The 22,513-nt window shown below is 43.0% G+C and overlaps 1 protein-coding gene across 3 annotated transcripts; it reads right to left on the bottom strand.

The window, feature by feature from the left end:
* Nucleotides 1–2,837: 2,837 nt before the first annotated feature.
* On the bottom strand, nucleotides 2,838–22,007 carry LOC310862210 (natural resistance-associated macrophage protein 2-like). Of its 3 annotated transcripts, none has more exons than XM_083769977.1 (16): nucleotides 21,775–22,007; nucleotides 21,277–21,366; nucleotides 20,672–20,826; nucleotides 19,322–19,444; nucleotides 19,101–19,220; nucleotides 15,376–15,482; nucleotides 15,065–15,135; nucleotides 14,885–14,952; nucleotides 11,059–11,214; nucleotides 8,929–9,087; nucleotides 7,419–7,505; nucleotides 6,931–7,050; nucleotides 4,889–5,038; nucleotides 4,369–4,442; nucleotides 4,125–4,278; nucleotides 2,838–3,280 (listed from the first exon to the last, which is right to left on the bottom strand). In XM_083769977.1, the coding sequence occupies exons 1-16, from the start codon at nucleotides 21,824–21,826 to the stop codon at nucleotides 3,173–3,175; spliced, it is 1,794 nt and encodes a 597-aa protein (XP_083626103.1). In that variant the 5' UTR covers nucleotides 21,827–22,007; the 3' UTR covers nucleotides 2,838–3,172. The 3 variants fall into 3 exon arrangements, with proteins under 3 accessions (XP_083626103.1, XP_083626104.1, XP_083626105.1); XM_083769978.1 differs by having other exon boundaries at nucleotides 21,277–21,362; XM_083769979.1 differs by lacking the exon at nucleotides 2,838–3,280 and having other exon boundaries at nucleotides 4,131–4,278; nucleotides 4,373–4,442.
* Between the last annotated feature and the right edge of the window lie 506 nt (nucleotides 22,008–22,513).

Here is a 22,513-nt window from a genome sequence, read left to right as displayed (position 1 = left end):
GTATGGACCGCACAACTGGAAAGGTTTCAAGCGGATACCATCAACTTGAAATCCCCTGTTTTGTTTTACATCTTGATCTCTGTTGGACATGTTACCTGTAGACTCCTAAATCCTTAGTTAATTTAACTCTAAACAGTGTACAAATACTTGGTTCCATTTGTACACTATTTGTAGTAAATGAACGAGGGAGAGAGAGAGATCTGTTGGGTGAAGTACAACAATGTGCAAACACAGCAGCAAGATTTGTGAGCTGCTGTGACAGGAGGATGTCAAATGGAATACAAGCACCTTAAGGAATACAAATCATTGTGTACGCCGTTTACAGCAAATGACCTGATCAGTACATAGAAATACTGTTGTAAACAGAGCAACTAACTTTAATTCAATTACATTTGAATAAATTGCTGCTACTTGTTACACATGTTTTTTATACTATGAAAGTGAATGCAAAAAACATTGAAATACTGCTGTCAACTTTCAAAAGTATGAAGCCAACGTCTCCTATATGGATGTATAACTATCTCTGCCAGAAAATGCACAATCTTTTGTTAATGTTAATGTAACACAGCTGTTTACACCTTTATTTTATTCCTATTTATATTCAATATTTATTTGTACATAGATTGTTTTTTATTTTTTAATTTAGAGAGAGAGAGAGAGAGAGCAACAGGGTCAGCTGCTTGGCCTACACTGCGTATGTGTTGCAATGGTTGCACCACTGACTAATGGCATGAACTCCAAATATCATTACTGGTTAAAAAAAACTATTTGATTCATTTTAGAAAAAACAAACATTTTCTACACACATTTGTTCTTGAACTAACATGACAGCGAACTGACAGACATTACATTTCAAAGCTGAGTCCTGAAATGAAAGTGTCAATGAAAAATGAAATGAAAGTGTCATGCAAATAATCACAGCAACAAACAGTACTTGTAATGACGTAACTATAATTTTTATTATTCTGTGGTTTGTTTATTGTTAAATCACATTTAATAGCTTTGTCATTTTCAACTTGTGCAAGTAAGTCGTGGCACTGACAGTCACAGCAATACAGCAGCACAATGTCTCAATGACTCAAGTTTAGTTTAGTTTTTTGGAGTGTACAGTCCTTTCCAAAAAACATATACTGTATCTGCTACATACAAATAACTGGAAACATTCTAAAAAAGAACATTTTTCAAATCAAAATACAGGCATACACGAGTTCTCTCAGTTACACAAAAATGTAGTTGTTCATTAAAATAATAGGCAAAAAAAAATATCAATTGCAATAAAATTCAGTACTGAAAATTGGCAAAAACAATGTGTTAAAATGCAACAGAAATGATTCATTCAAGACATTAATTTGTTTATGGATATTGTGAACAGAAAACAATTGTTGGACAACTTTTTCACACACACACGCGCACACACACACACACACACACACACACACACACACACACACACAATCAGTCAGGTGCTGTAATTCAATTTCTCTGTTTCACACCTGCAAAAAGACACCATCTATACTTACATCATGCACTCTGCCATGCATTAGCTACATCCAATCATGCAGATCACAAACTAGCTTGTAAGAAATGTTTGCCAGCAGCATCTGAGCCTTATGTATAGGGCTGGGACTTCAGGGTCTAGAGTCATGTGATTTGCTGGAAGAGTCAACCCCTCTTGCCCCCCCACCCCCACCCCCACCCCCACCCCCAGCTCTCAGGCCTGCCCCTGCGTGGCCTCTGCCGCTGGGCTATGTTTCCAGGAAAGGGGCCTACTGGACAGGCTGTGAGGCCTATGCAGGGAGACATTGGCTCATTGAGAAAAACAAAAACAGAGAAGGGAGGTGGGAAGACTCTCCCTTCTTACATAACTCTGCCTCCATGACAGGGAAAGAGAGAGAGAGAGAAAAAAAAAGTTGCCCCGCCACAATGCAAAGAAAAACCTGTCCGTCCGCCTGCCTCTCCCTCGACTCAGAAAGGGCTGAGACTCGTCGTCAAGCTTGGAATTTGAGCAACACAGAAACCTGCACAGTGCCTGTGTTCACTTAGACAATAGTGTCAACACTGCTGACATACCACTACCACAGGCATTTAAAACACTCCTCAATCTGACTGTACCCGGGCCTAGTTGTTGAAATTTCAGAAATTAGTACATTCATAACCACCGCTGATCATCACTGATTGTTTTAACATTGTTTTGCACAACACAATTCTGTTGTTACCATGTGCAATACTGTGCAGTTTCAGCATCATGTAAAACATGATGTAACAGGCCATGTCATCTGATGTGTGTTGGGTTCATTACATTGGTGGTAGAATTTTTTGTTTGAACAAGCCCCTTTCTCTTCTAATCTACACTGCCCCCCTGTGGTGGAAAGAGGGGTGTCACAACAGCATAAACCCATTAAACTGTAAAACAGTACATGTCCATAAATGTGATAATGTGGCAAAAAAAATCATTTTTGAATTTGTTTTCCCCCTCAATTTAGACGTCAATTCCTAATGTCCCAGTGCTGCCAATCTCCTCCTCCCCACTGTTGGCCTGGTGAGCGAGTAGACTACCACGTCTCCTCTGATACACATGGAGTCACCAGCTGCTTCTTTACACCTGACAGTAAGGAGTTTCACCAGGAGACCGTAATGCATGCAGACGTTAATGCTATGTCCCCCACTTTACCTCACTGCTGAACAGGCACCCTGCGAGCACTGGCAATTACATTTGTTGGAAAGCCCGGCAATCGACCCCGTATCTCTACATTAGTGGCCGGGCAAGTATTTTGCCTCGACACTGTGGTGTAGACTAGGACACCACCTGGACGGCAATATTTGGAAAAATGACTTAACATTGTGAGTTCTTTGTCGCTATATACACAATTACACATAGAGGCTAAGCTAACAAAAATAAAAGTAAAATATATACATACTGTATAAAAACTATAAATATATATACTGAATACTACTACTATACTCAGTCTAGTAGACTTAATTCAGTGCCAATAAATGTAAAAACACACAAGATGCATTTCATGAACATCAATTATCAATACATTATCAATAAAGAAGAAAATGTACACTGATAAAAATAATAATAAGGCAAAAACAATCAGGCAATCAGACTTTGAAATGATGGTCCACTCACACAATACGTCCATGAGGGGAACCAGAGAAAGTGCTGCAGTCAGGAGTCAAACTCTGGCTGCTGTTCAATTAGAACGGAAGTGTCGTTCAGTTTCCTTCTGAAAGGGTCCACGCACGACACTCCTAGAGCTATCAGACACAACCATGACTAAACTCACGGGAGAGACAGGAGAGAGAAAGAGGGAGAGACAAAGAGAGCAAAACAGAGAGAAAGAGGGTTAGAAATATTTATCTAATGATTGCTATATTTGATTATTTTAAAAAAAATGCTCCATTGTACATTTACATAGCTAAAACCACGAGGTACAGAGGTGAATAAGTAGCATATATCAGATGTGAAAAAGACAGTACAAGAAGCAAAGAAAACAAAGTTTAGATGGTTAACTGATGGTGCCATCGAAGACTATGTTGTTCTAGCTCCAGCTAAACATTTTCAGTTTTCCTAGTTAGTAGCAGTAGAGTACCCCCAGGCAATTCACTGAGTAATTGGCAATTGCCAATAATGTCTAACTAGCCCTTAATAAATGCTCATTAATAATGAGATATCCAGCAATTTATTGAACAGTACTATGTTATGTTCTCAGGTAGAGTAAGGAGGAGTGTAGGAGATTGAGTGACTGACAAGCAGCCCTTTTGGTATGTGCCGTAAACGCTTTTGTGACCCAGGTAGTAGCTGATATAATTGCATTATGCACTGGTTTGCAATGCAAGATATGACATTATACCAATCATACTGTAAGTGTAGGTTAGGCTCACAATGGCATAACTCCCACCTTTGCAGTAGTACACTACTTAAAAATGTGGTATGCGATTGTTTGCCATGACAATCTTGATACTGCTTTACAGCCCTTTTACTGCTATCGCTATTGCTGTGTTGTTGTTTGTAAGTGTCCCCTTATATTGTAAACGTATAAAAACGGCACACATCATCAGTCAGGCACTGTGGGGAGGGAAAAAACGGCTTCATTGATCAGCTGAACACTTTTGCTTACCAAATAACACACAAATGCCAGGTACGCCACGTAAAGGAACGATGCAAACACATATAGCCACGCGCTGTTGAACGTGGTGACATAGACCACCACAAAGTACATGTTGATCGCACACACCACCAAGATCAGCAATCCTCCGCCTATTTTGAACACTCTGCGAAAACAGAAGAATTATGTCAAAAACAGACGTGAAAACAGTTGGGGGATCTTAAGTGTCATTGTCTTATGGTCAGGATGAACTTACAGACCATTGGCGAACTCATTCATGAGGGAGGGCAAGCTGGTGAATGTAAGGATGGGAATGAGGGCAAATGGTAACTGTGCAACATAAGAGGGGGAGGGGGGGAATGCAACATATTAGTTTTATTTCTATAAAACAAAGTAGCGTAAATTAAAATCACTTTAACCAAACTGTTGTTCAAACAAAAAAACTCATCCCTAGTACTGATTTGTATTCAAGTTAATTTCATTCAAACCATCATATATGTTTAAAATGAACGCGTTTCTCTATTTCTCCTTCACAGCTGCAAAACTGGATATTTTGTGAAGCTTTGTGTCGGTCGTTACGACGGCATCAAAGCCCGCCAAAATACATTTTGTTTGACCAAATCAACTGTAGATGTAGTCGACTAAAACTAGACTAACACTAAAACATTCCAGGTGACTAAAATGTGACTAAAACTAAATGGAAACTATTCAAGGGACTATGTGACTAAAACTAAAATAGACATCTGCTGCCATAAAAACAACACTCCGGCTCTGACCTGCATGCTCTGCAGAACGTTGAGGAAGTCGTTCATGCCCGTCAGGTGCGTGACGTCCTGGAACACGGCCATCAACAGGGTCGGAGTGATGGCGATGGAGCGGGTCAGGAACACGCGAGCGAAGCGCGACCAGCGTAGGTTCAGGAAGCCCTGGGGTCGGAAAGCACAACACCTGCGTATGAGCTTTCCTTAAAGGTATATTCAGTGATTTCACTCAAAAAACCGTAGGTTTCGTTTTTGGCTGGGACCTAAGCCTTTCATCCAAATAGGATAGAGAGCCAAAAACGAAACCTAAGGTTTTTTGACCCCCAGGGGTTAACTGGGGACAGGGAGGAACTCCTTATATGGTCAGCACACTCTATAGTAGAGAGGATTATCACAACAAAACAAAAAAATAAGTGATATTTGAATTAAGTGAAATCACTGAATATACCTTTAATTACTGCAGCAAAAGAAGTGTTGTATATTATCAAGGCATACATATACCTACTGTATATCACAGTGTATACATAGGTGAGCATATATTATTTAAGGCACAGAGCACCCTCTGGGGGGGAAATGTGCATACGCAGTGGCATATCGTCGCTGTCGTACGGAAACCTTGTTTGTAACGGGTTTTTTTTTTATACATAATTGAATGTCATATTTTATGCTTTCATTAACATTGTTGTGCAAAATTAGCCAATCTAGCCGAGCTGCTATTTTTGTACATTTTAATAATGACTGAATACTGAAAACTATAAAAATGCCCCTAGGTCTCCACCAGGATAGGGTTTTTTCTTTTTTTTTTTTTTAAGTGTCAAGTGGCATTTCTTCCTCAGCCTAGTTGGAATATGCATGCATAACAGTGAATGTGAATGTGGTTAAAGTATGTATGTGGTTATATAAATATTTAATCAATGAATAGTATAAAGAAGAAAAAGGGAACACCACTGCTCGGGTGGAGCAGTGGTAAAGTATCTTCCCACCACAGCACAGTCCAGAGGTTTGAATCAGCCACGGTACATCCGGCTTTGTCGAGCGTCTAGTATACGAACACAATTGGCCTTTGTCCGGGGGCGGGGAGGGTGATATTTGACACAAATACAACACAGAAATATGTGTGGGGTGGAATCAATTGGCATAATGACAAAGGGGTAAAAAGCAAAAAGAAGAGCTAAGTAGATGAAGTGCCCCTCGGGGCACAGGTCTCCACCGGGGCGGGCCAGGTTGTGGCCTCCTGGTGGCGCTATAATAGGCCAATGTGAAAAGGGTGCCATTTCTTCTCACGCCTTGGATGGCAATTGGATGATTTGAGGCATTTTGTTCCAAAAATGTGTTTTGCAAAAATCCACCTGTTGGTGGCGCTATAACAGGCCAATGTGAAAAGGGTGGGATATAGTCCTCAGCCTAGTAGGAAAGTCAGTGAAAGATTTCCTACATGATTTGAGGCTTTTTGTTCAAAACGGACCAATCCTGCAAACTTTGAAAGCCAAAGTTAGTTGTTAGCCAATTAGGATGGAATATGAAATATCGGACAGATCCGGCTTGAACACATGACTATAGAGATAGTGTGTAACGATTTGCGGGATTTTTGGACAGAATCTGGAGGGGCAATGTTTTTCAAAAGTCGACCTCCTGGTGGTGCTATAACAGGCCGTCCTTGAAAATCTGGGGCAGAGGTTCATCGTTGGCATCCAGGGATGTGTGTGAAAAATATGGCATCAACCGGGTTAACGGTGCCGGAGATTTGCTGAACACAGACGGACGGACAGATGGACGGACACACACACACACACACACACGGACGGACACACACGGACGGAGTGCAAAACATACTCTCTTCCCATGCCTTCGGCCTGGTGGTATACGGTAATAACTACATCGGAACACATTGCTGAAAAGTAATGCTTTTTTTGGCATACCAGGTTTCTGCCCGACAGTGACAATATATACAGACAGACAGAGAGTTGCTTCATGGCGACTCAAACGATCAAAATGATCAACCCCACAATGTAGACCAGTTCAACGGGGTGCTGTCACTACTCGGCATGTCCACTGACCTCCATGACAAATTGGCCAGAGTAGGTGCCCGTCATGGTAGAGCTCTGGCCAGCCGCAAGGATCCCCACAGCCCAGATGTAGAGCGCCGCAGGGCCGAAGACACAGCCCAACACCACACCCTGGGATCAATACAAAACAAAGAGCATGCTCTGTGAAACCGAGTGGAAAGAGTGACTGGGCACTGTTGGTATATACACCATTTAACCCATTCTGAACGGGCACCCATTTTGGTGTCGGCATCATGTTATGCTTTAGCTATTTAAAAATAGCAGATCTACAAGCTCATATCGCGCCACCGAGTGGCGCGATACGAGCTTGTAGGTCTGCTATTTTTGAAAAAAATCGAAGAACGACTGACATTTTTTAGAATCTGATCTCAGGTCAGAATGGGTTAATAATGAAACTGTCAGGATGTAATAGACATTTTTTTAATCTGATCTCAGGTCAGAATGGGTTAATCTTTGGGTAAAGGTTCACAGTGCCTTACCCCTTTGTAGATATCCACCTGTAGAGTCTCGTTGTTCTGGGGGATAAGATCTGCATTGGGACTTCCCGTTGCATTGCACTCGTTGTACTGGAATCATGGAAGAACAGCAGCGGCCACAAACAAGCAACACAGTGGTTATTCTTTGGATATTCCAAACGCAGGTTTTAATCACTTAAAGGACAACTTTAGTTTTTTTTCAACCAATGTTTTAGGTTGTTATTAGAGAAAGTAAAAGATGAGTGTTTTTCATTTGCTGCTTTCTTTTGTTTTAGCGATTATAGCTATTTTTGACAGGGGCGGGGGGGCATTCGAACATGGGGCTAAATATGTCTTTATTTACAAAATATTATGGCGATTTTTTTAATTATTATTTACTATAGTCCTACTAGAATCTTTTATACATCTGGCCACAAAAGATCGGACTAGGACTATAGTAAATAATAAAAAAAAGAAATCTTGTAAATAAAGACGTATTTAGCCCCATGCTCGAATGCCCCCGCCCCCCTGTCAAAAACAGCTAAAATCCCTAAAAACGAAAGAAAGCAGAAAATGAAAAAAAATGAACACTCATCTTTTACTTTCTCTAATAACAACCTAAAACATGAACCTTGGTTGAAAAAAACTAAAGTTGTCCTTTAAAGGGTATACCACTTATTTTCAACATTGAACTATGTCACTAATATACCATAGGAGTTGTTGGAAATAATAATGTTTAGCCTAGAACTGGAGGTCTAGACCTTGGGCTCACATGATCAGTGACACAGGGAAGGTGTGTACTCTTTGGCCTGCGCCCTGCAGAGCACATCCTCCCCATGTTACTATAATACGTTGCCACGTGTCGAACAGAGACAATACAAGCTCACAACAATGCATCGCAAGATCTAAGTTTGAACTTTTTCAACTATAACCCATTCTGACCGGGCACCCATTTTGGTGTCGGCATCATGTTATGCTTTAGCTATTGAAAAATAGCAGATCTACAAGCTCATATCGCGCCACCGAGTGGCGCGATACGAGCTTGTAGGTCTGCTATTTTTTGAAAAATCGAAGAACGACTGACATTTTTAGAATCTGATCTCAGGTCAGAATGGGTTAATCAGACCAGTGTGTGTCCAGTGGAAACCTCGTATGAATCTGATCTCAGGTCAGAATGGGCTAATGTACATGCTCAAAATAGGGACGCCATGATGAAATGCTATGAGCTTGTAGATCTGCTATTTTCTTTAAATCGTGAAAATGTGGCGCAAATCTTTGAATATATTCTTTCAGAGCAAACGTTTTTAACTCAAATCTTTGCTTCTGGCGGGGTCCCTGGAATAACATATTTTCAGATGGAGGTCGGTGGCAAATTACATATAATGTTTGGGATCTTTGAGATGACATTATTGAGCACCTCTCACGGAAACCTATCAGAATTTAGAAGACATTTTAACATTTTCGACATCAGGCCTAAATGGGTTAAAATGAAGGTTTGTAAGATGAAACGTCTCTCTGCAACGGCGACACTCACCAGTTCTATGTTTGTCCGTCCATAGAAGGCCTCCGCGAAAACCGCCACCACAAAGACATTGATGAGGAAGGAGAGAAACAGTGCAATCGCCGACTCAATGAAGAAGTATTTGTTGGCCTCTTTTATCTTCTTCTTGCATGTCCGGTCCACTTCTCTAGACTGAGACAATATTTACCGGGCATTAAATCAGAAACAGAATAATACAGAAGCACGAGTTCAGAGGGGATTGTACGAAACAAACTTGAGTTCTCCAATGACGCAGTGAAGTGTCAATCAATGATATATTTTTGTTTCGTCATTTCCACTCTCCTCTCTCTCTCCACAATTCCTGCTCTGTTTTTATAAAAAAGAAGAAAAACTCATTCTTGCCATTAGCCAATTCCCTGTGCTATTTAACCCTACCGTTTTCATTAACATTGTGGCTTGAGTAACACTTAAAGGGACACTTCACCCCTTTTGCAACCAGCTCTTATTTTAATTATGTTTTGGAGACAAGAAACACTTTCCTGGGGTTTTTATGTGGGTAATATGTGTTTTTACTTTTTAGATATTCTTTTGTATTTCAAAGTGTCCATGCATGGACACAATTCCCATAATCCTTTGGTGCACTGCTCCTCTTTGTGGAAAGGGGGAGGGCTGTCTTACTGAGACAACAAGTCCGAAAGTGTTTCTTGTCTCCCAAACATCATTAAAATAAGATCTGGTTGCAAAAGGGGTGAAGTGTCCCTTTAAACAGTGACTCTGCAGCAATGTAGCTGGCCACACTTATTATTTTGTAGTTATTTTGTAGCTTTTGTCGCTGCTAGTGTGAATGCAGGTTGGACATTTACTGTATGTGTGTAGGATTAAGGCGTAAAGCTTAAGGTTGAAGCTTCAATGCATACGCTGTATATCATTTGTGGGATTTAACCTCAGGTCTCACATGCAGGAGACAGGTTGCTGAGCTGAGGCGGAACACCTAAGCTAAGACGGTACACCCACTTGGGAGAGATATTGTGCTTTGACCTAAAGGGCAATACTACTTGCCAACCAGGCGACCAACACATCTACATTTCTCAGTAGAAGAGCAAGGGAGACCACCTCTCCAACTCCTGCTGTTGTTGTGCTTATATTGTGTTAGATCAATTATAGTATACACTGAGTAAGTTCAGGGTTATAAGGCGATATAGAAGACTACCGAAGTCATGACGTCACTTGCTCATCTCCTGCGTTGCGGAAGTGATTTCTCCATGGAGATTGGAGAATAACATTAAAAGCGTCTCATATTGTCTCGCAATTGTGGTCCAAAAATAAACAAACTGTCTCTGTGATATTGTCGGGGAGGCGGTTCTGTATTGTTTACTTTACGTTTGTGTACTGTCACTCATATTTGATACAGTCTATGTCTGGTGAAAATGTAACTAATCCAGCTGCACTTATTTCGTTCTTATTTGACGCAATTTTAAAAAGTCTATGGCAAAAAAAAACACGGCACAGGTAGGATGTGTAAATGACCTCAGACTTTGGTGCTTTATCTATGGAATGAATGTAAGCCAATATAGTATGTCCACGCACGCTTGTGTGTAATTTTGTAGTATTCAATTCATCATCTTTAGCACACAACCGTGATCATAATTATATCAGTGTGATATTCATTCCTACTCTCACCTATGGTCATGAAGTGTGGGTCATGACCGAAAGAATAAGGTCGCGAATACAAGCGGCCGAAATGAGTTTTCTTCGACGGGTGGCTCCCTTAGAGATAGGGTGAGAAGTTCAGTCACACGAGAGAGACTCGGAGTAGAACCGCTGCTCCTTCGCCTGGAACGGAGTCAGCTGAGGTGGTTCGGGCATCTGGTTAGGATGCCTCTCGGGCGCCTCCCTAGGGAGGTCCTCGGCGCACGTCCCACTTGGAGGAGACCCCCGGGGCAGACCAAGGCGCAGTTGGAGGAAATACATCGACTCACTGGCCTTGGAACGTCTCGGAATCCCCCAGGAGGAAGTCACTAATGTTGCTCTGGAGAGGGAAATCTGGAGCACTCTGATGGAGCTGTTGCCCCCGAGACCTGACTACGGATAAGCGGTTGAAGATGGATGGATGGATATTCATTTCACTAAAGAATGCATACAGTCAACTAGTGTAGGACATACCTTGACGAGGGCAGAATGGAGGTAGATGTTGTGAGGCATGATAACAGCTCCCACAATGCCCACAGCCTGCTGCAGTTGCACCGGCCCACAGCCCTCACAATATGGCAGAAACATCCCCTTCAACAGCTGGCCTTGATCTGGCTTCACCATCACGTACTAGGAGATTGAATTGAATGAGAGAGAGAGAGAGAGAGAGAGAGAGAGAGAGAGATGCAAACATAAATAATTATCAAACAAATATTTTTACAGCGTGTTTCTGCAGGAGTCTATCTGTGTGTGTGTGTGTGTGTGTGTGTGTGTGTGTGTGTGTGTGTGTGTGTGTGCGTGCGTGCGTGCGTGCGTGCGTGCGTGCGTGCGTGCGTGCGTGCGTGTGTGTGTGCGTGCGTGCGTGCGTGCACAGATCTAATCTTGCAAACTGCTGAACTGCACAGCAAACAAATTCAGTCATCTCGGTTCTCCATACATCTGGTCAGCTCATTTGTGCTTTCTGCACCAGCATCCACCAGCATTTCTTTAGTACGTCCACGTAGGTATAGGTGTGGGACGTCCTCTCGATCGATGCCCGTGTGTTGGTTCCCACAGTACAAGCTTTTTGGCCGGGAGTTCTTGTTGTCGGTGGCAGTGGCCAGCTAGTCTCATCCCCCTTACTGCCATCTTCTCTGTCACACCCGTACAGACGCTTGTTGGTGATGTGCTCGTCCTGGTTGATGTTCAGTACCACACGTAACATTCTAGTGTAGCACCCGTCCAGGGATTTCTGTAGGGCTTTGTGTTAGTGTCCAGCATTCACAGCCATAGAGGAGGACGGACTCCACGGTCGCAGAGAAGAAACTGATCTTGATGTGTCGGGGGAGGTCGCAGAGAAGAAACTGATCTTGATGTGTCGGGGGAGGTCGCAGAGAAGAAACTGATCTTGATGTGTCGGGGGAGATTTCCACACATTCCATATAGCATTAAGATCTCTCTAGGCAAGTGCCTTCCTCACTTTAAGGTCCTTCTCTGTGGAGCCGACCCATGCGTCCCAGGTATTTGAAGTCACTGACCTCCTTTAGCGCAGTACCCTCTATTGTTGTTAGGGGCAGATGTTCCCGGGGGATGTTATAGGTTATGACCCTGGCCTTCTTTGCATTTAGCCTGAGGCCAACTTCAGCGCACTCCAACTCCAACTCATGTCAGGAGAGCCTGTCGCGGTCAGATAGCAGGCAGATGTCATCAGCGTAGTCCAGGTCTGTGAGGGTTTTCCGCAGGGTGTTCTCGTAGACCTTCTGGGTACAATAGTGAAGCCGAGCTCCGGCTCCCTTCCTTTAATAGCGTGTCTCAGAGCATAGTCCAATACTATTATAAAAGGGGGCTAGGGTGTATCCCTGCAGCACTCCGGTTTGGATATTGAATTCCTCGCTGTTACATTATCACTCGGGCTCTCGTTCCCGTGTACATGCGGTCCCAATCGCTCGGAGCAGGTTCGGAGGAACATCGTATAGGCCTTGAGTATTCTCACCATCATTCCTCTGTGGATTGAGTCGAAGGCCTTCCTGAAGTCAATGAAGCATAGCACTGCTGCTAGGTGGTTCCTCTTGACCTCTTCAATGACCCTCCGTAACGCAAGGATCTGGGCTAAGGAGGTTCTCTCCCCTCTCGGAAACCGTTATGGTTTTCCCTGAGGTGGGGGTCGATTGCGCTCCTTATCCTGTTCAGTATCATTGCAATGATACAGGTCAGGCTGATACCACGGTAATTGTCAGGTTTTGAGAGATCTCCAGATTTTGATACTGGGATGGTGTGTGAGAGAGAGAGAGAGAGAGAGAGAGAGAGACCAGATTTCTGGCATGATGTTTTCCATTAGAGCCTGCCCTGGTTGCAGATCTCCAAGATGTAAGTTAAGGGTATGACTACTCTAAATGTGGGCAAGGTTTCGGCCCAATCAGAGCCGATTGGGCTGAATAGCCGCTTGATAAGTTAAGTCTTCCTGGTTATTTTGTTTCTAGTATTACCTGGCATTCATGACGGTGTGACAAGTGGTTGTGGTAACCTTTAATTGAGGTACTGTCACTCTCGTTTCATAATAAGCATTGTGTTGCACTGATTGACTGACGGCTGCATTGTTTCCAGCTGATCTGGGTCACCTCAGCTGACCCAGTTTAACAGGTACGGGTGTGTCTTGCTTAGTATTTATTGCCCGAGGAAGCTACCAGGCTCGAAATGTCACCAGGGTGAAAATAAAAAATCACACCGGTGTGCAACCCCCCCCCCCCCCCCCACCCCCCCCTGGTAGTCATAGTCATAAAATTATACTGGTGCTCATTAACCAACACATAGACACATGGCACATAGGTGAACACGGACATTGCCGTTCCTTGGAGTGGTTGCACCACTCAAAAATATATTTGGAGACTCTATTCTATTTAATTTTATGTTTATTTCTGCACAGCACCTGTCATTTTAAATCTGGGATGTGTGTGCTTCATTAGCTTGTTTTTAGACCAGGCCCCCCAGAAGGGCTGGGAAATGTCGCCCTATACCCTACTCCTATATAGACATATAAAGGTAGACGCCTATTCCGGCCCTGGGGCGTGTGTCAAAATTGAAGGCACAATTGAAAGCTTGTCAAGCTTCCATGTGTAATGGAAGTCCCGGAAAAGACGCGGCTGTGATTGGCCAGTAGTCAGTTGAGTGACAGCGAGAGACATGGTAGTGACGTCACTTGGGCAGCGACGCAGCGTGCCTTGAGCGCTTCCCTCTATGGCACTTCCACTTGACTTCCTGCCTTGGCTTCAATGGAGACACGTCGTTCCAATGAAGAGCAGCGGCCAATGAGGCATCTATATTCTTTAATATCTATGACCCTACTGGCCAATGCTGGAGGACTGCAGCCGGGCGATATACATCATACATGCACAAGCAAAAGAACAGCCGGTGGTTTAACCCATTTTGGTGTTTTATGCATTATGTTATAATTTAACTATTGAAAAATAGCAGATCTACAGTAGGTCTGCTATTTTTGAAAAATCGTAAAAATGTGGCGCAAAACTTTGAATATATATTCTTTCAGAGTGAATGTTTTTAACTCAGGTCTATGGGAGGTCTATGGGTTAACAGCCTCATTCATTAATCGTTCATGAATCGATTCAGGCACGTTCCTGGAGTTAGCACGTTCATGGAGTTAGCACGTTCCTGGAGTTAGCGCGTTCATGGAGTTAGCACGTTCCTGGAGTTAGCTCGTTCCTGGAGTTAGCACGTTCCTGGAGTTAGCACGTTCCTGGAGTTAGCACGTTCCTGGAGTTAGCACGTTCCTGGAGTTAGCACGTTCCTGGAGTTAGCACGTTCATTGAGTTAGCACGTTCCTGGAGTTAGCACGTTCCTGGAGTTAGCACGTTCATTGAGTTAGCACGTTCCTGGAGTTAGCACGTTCCTGGAGTTAGCACGTTCATTGAGTTAGCACGTTCCTGGAGTTAGCACGTTCACAGAGTTAGCACGTTCCTGGAGTTAGCACGTTCATGGAGTTAGCGCCGCATTTTGCGGGCACCAAATGTTGATGCCCAAATCAAGGAAAAATGCGGAAGTAGAGCGTTCTTCCGCATGCTTCAAACGCCAGTGAGCAACTTCCATTGAAATGAATGGCTGTGGGCAGGGCCGTCCACCCTCTAGTTTATATATAACTCTATTGGAGAGACAATAAGCACGCAGTACAGTACATAGTTGGTAAGAAGGCAGGTATAGAAATCATACGCTGACAAACAGGACACATCGGGGGAGATAGCACAAATGTCAAGGACGCAATGTTTTATGGACACACACTGTACTATCTTGGAAGGAAATAAAAGTGTACCTGATATCCAAAGGTAATAGCCATGACGGCAATAAGAACACCAAAAAAGGCCTCCAGCTTCCTCAGACCTGAAAAGGTGATAGAACAAAAGAAAAATCACACCCTGAGCAGGAACTATAACTTCAGAAATGAGAAACATAAATCTCTCATATGGATTGAATGGATGTGTCCACAACCTACCGTACTTGTCCAAGAAAAGGAAGACAAATGTATCGATGATGGTGATGAGGACCCCGCCCCATAAGGGTATCCTGTGCACGCGCACACGCACACGCACGCGCACGCACACGCACACGCACACACACACACACACACACACACACACACACACACACACACACACACACACACACACACACACACACACAGGAAATGACAAATATGGAGGAGATAAAGAAACCATTTTACAGCACTCATCAAACTGTGCTCCAATAAATTGCACAAGTCATAAAATCAATGTTCTTCCAGCGTGGCAGCAAAGTCTGTCTCACCTGCCAGACGACAGGAGGTTGAAAGCAATGGCACAGCCGATGACTTCCTGCATGTCTGAGCCAATGATCGCAAGCTCCACCATTACCCACAGGAGGATACGGGGCGCCTATGAATGAATGAATGAATGAATGAATGAATGAATGAATGAATGAATGAATGAATGAATGAATGAATGAATGAATGCCTTTTATTGCAGACTCAGGGTCCATAGAGAAACATACAAAACACAAAATACAATATACATCCAATAAAAAACAGTCCAAATGTACATGTTAGACAGGCATTTGTGACAGTTTATAAATAAAGGCTTTTAAGCCAATGTCTTCTAAGGAGTATCTAGTGCAACTTTTGACAGGGTTATTAAGGGCCGATTCAAACTCCTATTTTAGAGCCGAATAAAAGTCGGTTCGGCTCTGTAGAGCCTACAATGTGACGTCATTTAAGGTTTAAGGTTAAGGGGGGGGGGGGGGGGGGGGGGGGGGGGTAAAATAGGATTATGAATCGGCCCTAATACTGACGATGACGCTATTCACACAGACTCATCCAAGCGACACATGAATCTATGCATTAAGTTCCGGAGAACAGCTTGAAAAGTATTGACTCTTGCACCTAGACACAAACGTCAAGAACACTGGCATTGGCATGCGTCGCGTTCATGAGTAACAACGTATAGTACGTCGTCACTGAACCGCGAACATCCTCTTCTGGCAATGAGCTTATTTACTCATTACTCAAATTCTCTAAGAGAGTCTAATGTGTTACCGATTGGGGATTATACTTTTACGCTTGTATGCAGATGAGACGGGTGATGTGTTTGTGTTGAAGGCCTAGGTATTTAATCATTTCTGTAGAGATGGCATGGACACTGAAAAGTAAATAAATACACGTATTTTACGGGCTACAGTGCATTGCGGTGTGCAGACGCGCATTTTTCATTTTCGGTGCAGGCCTACCCAAATTATGTTTAACCCATTTTGGGGCGGGAACCCCTTTTGGTGTTTTAAAGCATTATGTTATACTTTAGCTATTCAAAAATAGCAGACCTACAAGCTTGTGGCGTGCCACGAGCTTGTAGGTCTGCTATTTTCTTTTTAAATCATGAAAATGTGGCACAAATCTTTGAATATATATTCCTTCAGAAGACTTTTTATTTATTTCGACGTCAGGCATGACTCAGTCCAGCTAATTGCACTATATTCCCTGCATATAATCGATCAGTGGAGCAGTATACTAACTATAGCATATATGCAAGACTCCCTTTTGGCTTACAGCATTGGTTCTCAATGTGTGTAAATCTTGAAAAGGTTTGTAAACCAATAGCATTGAAGATATGAGAGGTTCCCCCATAGCTAGTGACAACAAAAAGTCCCTGCTCTGCACTCCCTGCAGAGCAAATATAGGTGAATATTATTGCAGCTCTGAACTGACACCACTGCCATAATACTGCATGTAGCTGACTGCATGAATGACCAGTTCAGACAAATGGTTTTAGACCTCAAAGCCATCCTGTGTTTTAAGCATTATGTTATAATTTAGCTATTGAAAAATAGCAGATCTACAAGCTCATAGCGCGGCACCGAGCGCCGCACTACGAGCTTGTAGGTCTGCTATTTTTGACTATCACTGACATAGAAACATGAGGTATTTCAGAAAACTGTCGGGATTTAGAAGACTTTTTTTTTAATTTCGGCAGGCCTAAATGGTTTAAGGTGGCTATACCGAGTTACTCCGTACAAGTATTAAAACTCTGGATTTTGCTGTGTGTAACAGTGTATCTGCACAAAAAGTAAATATGAAGTCAGCGATGCAATAATGAAATGAAATACGGACCATTTTCCCAATTAAATGGGTCACATTACAAGCTTTCACACCTATTCACCCTCTCGTAATGTGCCCGGGGAAGGTGCAATAGGACCTTTTTGTGCTGTAGGAGAACTGAACGGTGGTTTACAGACCTGTGGGTTTCAGTCACTCCACCACGGAGGCACAGCCATGTCATACAAACAGAACTTCTTCAATTCAAGTGAATAATTAATAATTCTGGATTAACCCATTCTGACCGGGCACCCATTTTGGTGTCAGCATCACGTCATGCTTTAGCTATTTAAAAATAGCAGATCTACAAGCTCATATCGCGCCACCGAGTGGCGCGATACGAGCTTGTAGGTCTGCTATTTTTGAGAAATCGAAGAGCGACTGACATTTTTAGAATCTGATCTCAGGTCAGAATGGGTTCATCAGACCAGTGTGTGTCCGGCGGAAACCTCGTATGAATCTGATCTCAGGTCAGAATGGGTTAAAGTGTGATCTGTGAAAACACAGTCAGATCACATTTTCTATATGAAAGATCCTGTATTCCTCGTGGATAATTCTATCCTTCAAATGGTGTTCTAGTTCTTTATAGTGACGGTTATTAGAACTGGCTATTAAAACTAGGGCTGCTTCTGCTAGTGCTAAACGCATCCAAGTGGTGAAGACGACGTTCTCTCCATTGTGGGTCAGTGGACCAAAGAAGGTACTAGCACTGATATACACTGGGCCTGGTTACAGACGCAAAACAAAAGGTTTATCCAGGCAGCATCTCTCTCTTTTTCCCAAAAGTTGTTGTAACCGGCCCAGGCCGTAGCGTAACGGTCTGGGCACCGGACTGGTAATCCAGTCGCAGTGTGCCGCGGGTTCGACTCCCGGACCCGACACGGCCTTTACTGCATGTCATCCCCCCATCTCTCTCCCGTTTCCTGTCAGCCTACTGTCTGTCCCTTCAAAAATCAATAAAAGGCGTAAGCCGCAAAAAAAAAAAAAAAAAAAAAAAAGTTGTTGTAACCCATTTTTTCACAGAGTTGCCAATGCCTAAGATGTAATCCTGGGCGCTATAGAGCGTCGCAGTCCCACCCTCTTTCATGACAACGCCAGGCCCAGGAAATGATTCCCAGTGCATTTTTCTCATAGACATTTGAAAAGGTATTTATTTAAAGACGGTTACGCCGCGGACAAAGCCAACTCGAGTCGTGACAACTCATGACAACAAACACAATATTTTAGACCAAACAAATAATTACAAAGAAGAAAAACAACAAAAGAAAGTGTTGTAACCTGCCCAAAGAATTGTGTTTGTTGTCATGATTTGTCACGACAAGAGTTGGCTTTGTCCGCGGCGTAAACGTCTTCAAATAAATACTTTCTGAAATGTCTATGAGGAAAATGAACGGAATTAATCATTCCCTGGGCCCTGGTAGGGGGCGGGACTGCGACGCTCTATACTCTCCCTCTGCTAACCTGGGGAGAGCCCCGAACTGAGCTCACGTGAGCAGGCCCCCTTCTTATCACCTGACAGGGGGGGGGGGGGAGTTTCCCCGGTAGGACGTATAGCGCATGGAATAGAACACGTTATTCCAACCAGTTCCTTTCCCCTCCATCAGGTGCCCACGCACGCAGGCTGACCAGCTGACTGCGTCATTGTACCGTACCCCCCCCCCCCCCCCCCCCTGGGGTCCAGGCATATATATAGTGGTTGTGGAAAAGGCCAGCTCAAATATACTCAAGTACTGAAGCTAAGGTCATGCTGACCTCCTCAATTAAGAGCAAGAGGGCAAATTGACCTCTGCCAGCAAACAGTTTCTTAATTGAGCATGACCTCAGCTCAGTACTTGAGTATATTTGAGCTGGCCTTTTCCACAGTGGTTGACGATGAGACGGTTGTAAAGGAGAAAAAGGGGAGGCTCACAGTGTGGTACTGGCGATTGCACACTTCAGCCAAGTGCATCCCGGTCACGACTCCCAGCCGCGCCGCCAGTCTCTGTAGAAGCAAACCAATGATGGTGGCCACCATCAGCACCCACAGAAGCTGGTAAAAAAGGAAGAGGAAAAACAATAGTTTTTTTTTTTTCAAAGAGCACCACTTAACAATGATGTTATTTAGCGTCACTACTTGAGTCATTCAAATACCTTAAAGCCAGCTTTAGCCCCAGACTGTAAGTCAGACTCAATGTTCCCAGGATCCAGGTAAGCTATGCTCATCAGGAACCCAGGCCCAGTGAATGCCCACAGCTTACGGAAACTGAACCACGTCTAAAAGGAGAGAGGACATTTTGAGGGGATTTCAAACGTGTACATGTACAGAATGCCCCATGCTGTGCAGGGATAATAGTGTATGAGTGCATGCGCATGCATAAAGTGAGTGGCAAATCATGTGACAACGATGGTCACTCTACTCAGCTACTTTAGCTATTGAAAAATAGCAGATCTACAAGCTCATAGCGCGCCACCGAGTGGCGCGCTACGAGCTTGCAGATCTGCTATTTTTGAAAAGTCGTGAAAATGTGGCGCAAATCTTTGAATGTATATTTCAGAGCGAACATTTTTAACTAAAATATTGGGGCGTCCCTGGAACTACATATTTTTTAGATGGGGGTCCGTGGCCCAATAGAGATAATTCTGGGGGTCCTTGACATGAAAAAGGTTGAGCACCACTGACATAGAAATATGGGTTTTTCAGAAAAATGTTAGGAATTAGAAGCCTTTTTTTATATCGACCTATATACACTGGAGGTTATAATGTGGTTATACTGTTTTCACTGTATCTGATACCGGTGAATTCTGTGGATGTCGTATCGACACTGTGATTTTATTTGTTTGTTTATACTCAGCACAGGTCAGGACACTGCAATAACACTGTGTTTGGGTGTACAGTATTTGTTTCTGCACAGTGCAGGAGGATACTGTATCGGATGTATACTGTCATGCTGTTGTTCTTTGCAAAAAGGTGTTTTTGTTATACCGTTCCATACAAATATATATATCTATTGGCATACAAACAAAGTAATCAACATCGACAAATGTCTGCATTATCGAGCCTATCTTGAAAGGCAATGCCTGATTTTTTGGGTCCACTGCCAATCCCCACATTTCCCAAAGTTTTGACAGATATTTTGTAAATAATAATAATAACAATAATAATAATAATCAATTTGAAAAACTTTGATTTGATTCAAGTATTTCAAAAATAGAAAGTCAACCCTACAAGCTCACAATGCATGCTTTAACCCATTTTGGGAGGGAACCCCTTTTGGTGCATTATGTTATGCTTTAGCTATTGAAAAACAGCAGATCTACAAGCTCACACTACGAGCTTGTAGGTCTGCTATTTTTTAAAAATCAAAGAACGACTGACATAGAAACATAGCTTTTTCAGAAAACTGTCAAAATGGGTTAAAAAATGTAATAAAACATTGATCTATAATGTCATCTATAATATAATGATGCCCACGTGGCTCTGCTGTTCCAACCATACAGTACCGTGGCGCTGTCGTCATCAGGAACTGGGACTTTTTGGTCAAAATAAGTACTGGCCACGGTTTCACTCTGCCCCTCTTGAAACAGCGACGTCGAGAAGGCCATTCTCTGTGTATGTGTGGTCCGAACGACTTCTTTCTCTCCAGCAGTCTCACCTCCTGAAACCAAACAGGCATTGGTGAGGGAACAACAAAACCAAATAATGGCCTCACTTTTGGAGTTTACAACACAGAGAGCTGGTAGTAAAATGATAGCAACTTACACCACGAAAGGTTATAAACTCGCAGGTATGAACTACTCTATGACATCAAGTTCACGAAGGGGACATTTAATTAGCAGAGGCAGGTCCATATACTGTTGTGCTGTTTGATGCAATTACTACTATTCTTCCTGCAATACTGCTATTTATGTGGAAGAACAACATAGCCTACTTATAACGATTATAAAAATGAGCTTCTAGCTATATCAATGTTCTCTTGGTTAGTTAATTAACTAGTAGCATTACATATATAGGCTATGTACATTTGACAATAGAGTAATATAAATAACATCTATCTGCCAATAACGGTATTCTATTCTATAACAAACATACAAATAAAGTAACTTGCCTTCTCCTCTGTCTTGTCCATGGTCCTGCTCTGAGGGAACACTGGGAGGGAGGGAGGAGATGTGGATGTTTTCTGGAAGGGGGTTTCTGTCTGGGTGCAAACAGGCCATTATACCAGGATTATAAACTCAATTACATGATCACACTGCACACAAAACAAACCATCTGTACACAGAAACCCATGAGAACTTCTTCACGGATAATAGCCTAGCTGTAGTCTACATCAAGGGTAATCTAGTGAACTCTCAAGAGACATATATAGGCCCACATAGCAGCACACAGTAACATGAGTGTTACTGTGTGCTATGTGGAAACTTTCATCACTCGAAACTAAATTAGCAGGTTTTCGGTTTGCAGTAAATCTCTAGTCTACATTATCTACATTATCATGTGGTATCAGTCATGTTACATTAGGATATATTATCTTTTCCCCAACTAAAACCACTTCATATAAATCACACACATAGCCCTGGCAAATCAGGACAACAAAATATCTCACCCGAGCTCATAAAAGAGAACATCTTTGTGGTCGGTCTGCTAAATCGCTGCATTTTTCTTTTGGCCTATGTGTCTTCTCCACGTGTGACGAAAACAAATGTCGGTAAACTCCACTTGTATATTATTATTTCCCAGAAAAAGTGTCTTTAGTCTTTTGTAACTTCCGTGTTGCACAGCCACAGAACAGTATCGGGGCAGCTATAGATCTCGACCGACTCTCTCCTCCTCCAACAGGTTGAATTAACATCCATCTGTGTGACGGCCGGACAGTGAAAGGTGTTGACTGAACCCTCCCAGGGCAGGTATTAAGCATAGCAGCACAAAGGGAAGGAGGGTCCAAAGCCCAAAGTCACATTCCACATCCAGAGAGAGAGACCTGCCATATCTAAACCACGTGACGTACGTCAACTGTTAACTGGGAAAGTACAAATGTAAACGAACTGACATTTTGGTTACATTTGTACACCCTTCTTGGAGTTTAAAAGAAGGATAAATTACATGGCGCGGGATGACACTTTCCTCTCTTCATTCAAGTTTAGTCTCGTTCCCATCCCAATCCCAACCTTTTTTTCGTTCCACCTGCCTGGGCTCAATTACTGAGAGTAGGGATCTGGCTCCCTCTAGCGGCGTAAAGAAGTGGTGGGGGCCACTTCACAAAAACGACACTGGCTACAGTGGCAGGACGAAGCCCCTGGATGGCGACAAATGCCGAGGGGTCTTGACTCTTGTTCATACAACTC

Source organism: Protomyctophum parallelum (assembly GCF_964188405.1).
Source record: "Protomyctophum parallelum genome assembly, chromosome: 7".
NCBI lineage: Eukaryota > Metazoa > Chordata > Actinopteri > Myctophiformes > Myctophidae > Protomyctophum > Protomyctophum parallelum.
The sequence above is the reverse complement of the archived record's forward strand: the minus strand, read 5'-3'. Positions and strand labels throughout refer to the sequence as shown.

Excerpts from the sequence above, each read along its gene's own strand:
- LOC310862210 (XM_083769977.1), bottom strand. The coding sequence starts at position 21,826 with ATGCAGCGATTTAGCAGACCGACCACAAAGATGTTCTCTTTTATGAGC. Across the intron at positions 7,506-8,928 it reads GACGGACAAACATAGAACTG|TACAACGAGTGCAATGCAAC; the intron begins GTGAGTGTCGCC and ends CCATGATTCCAG. Across the intron at positions 7,051-7,418 it reads AGGTGGATATCTACAAAGGG|GGTGTGGTGTTGGGCTGTGT; the intron begins GTAAGGCACTGT and ends TATTGATCCCAG.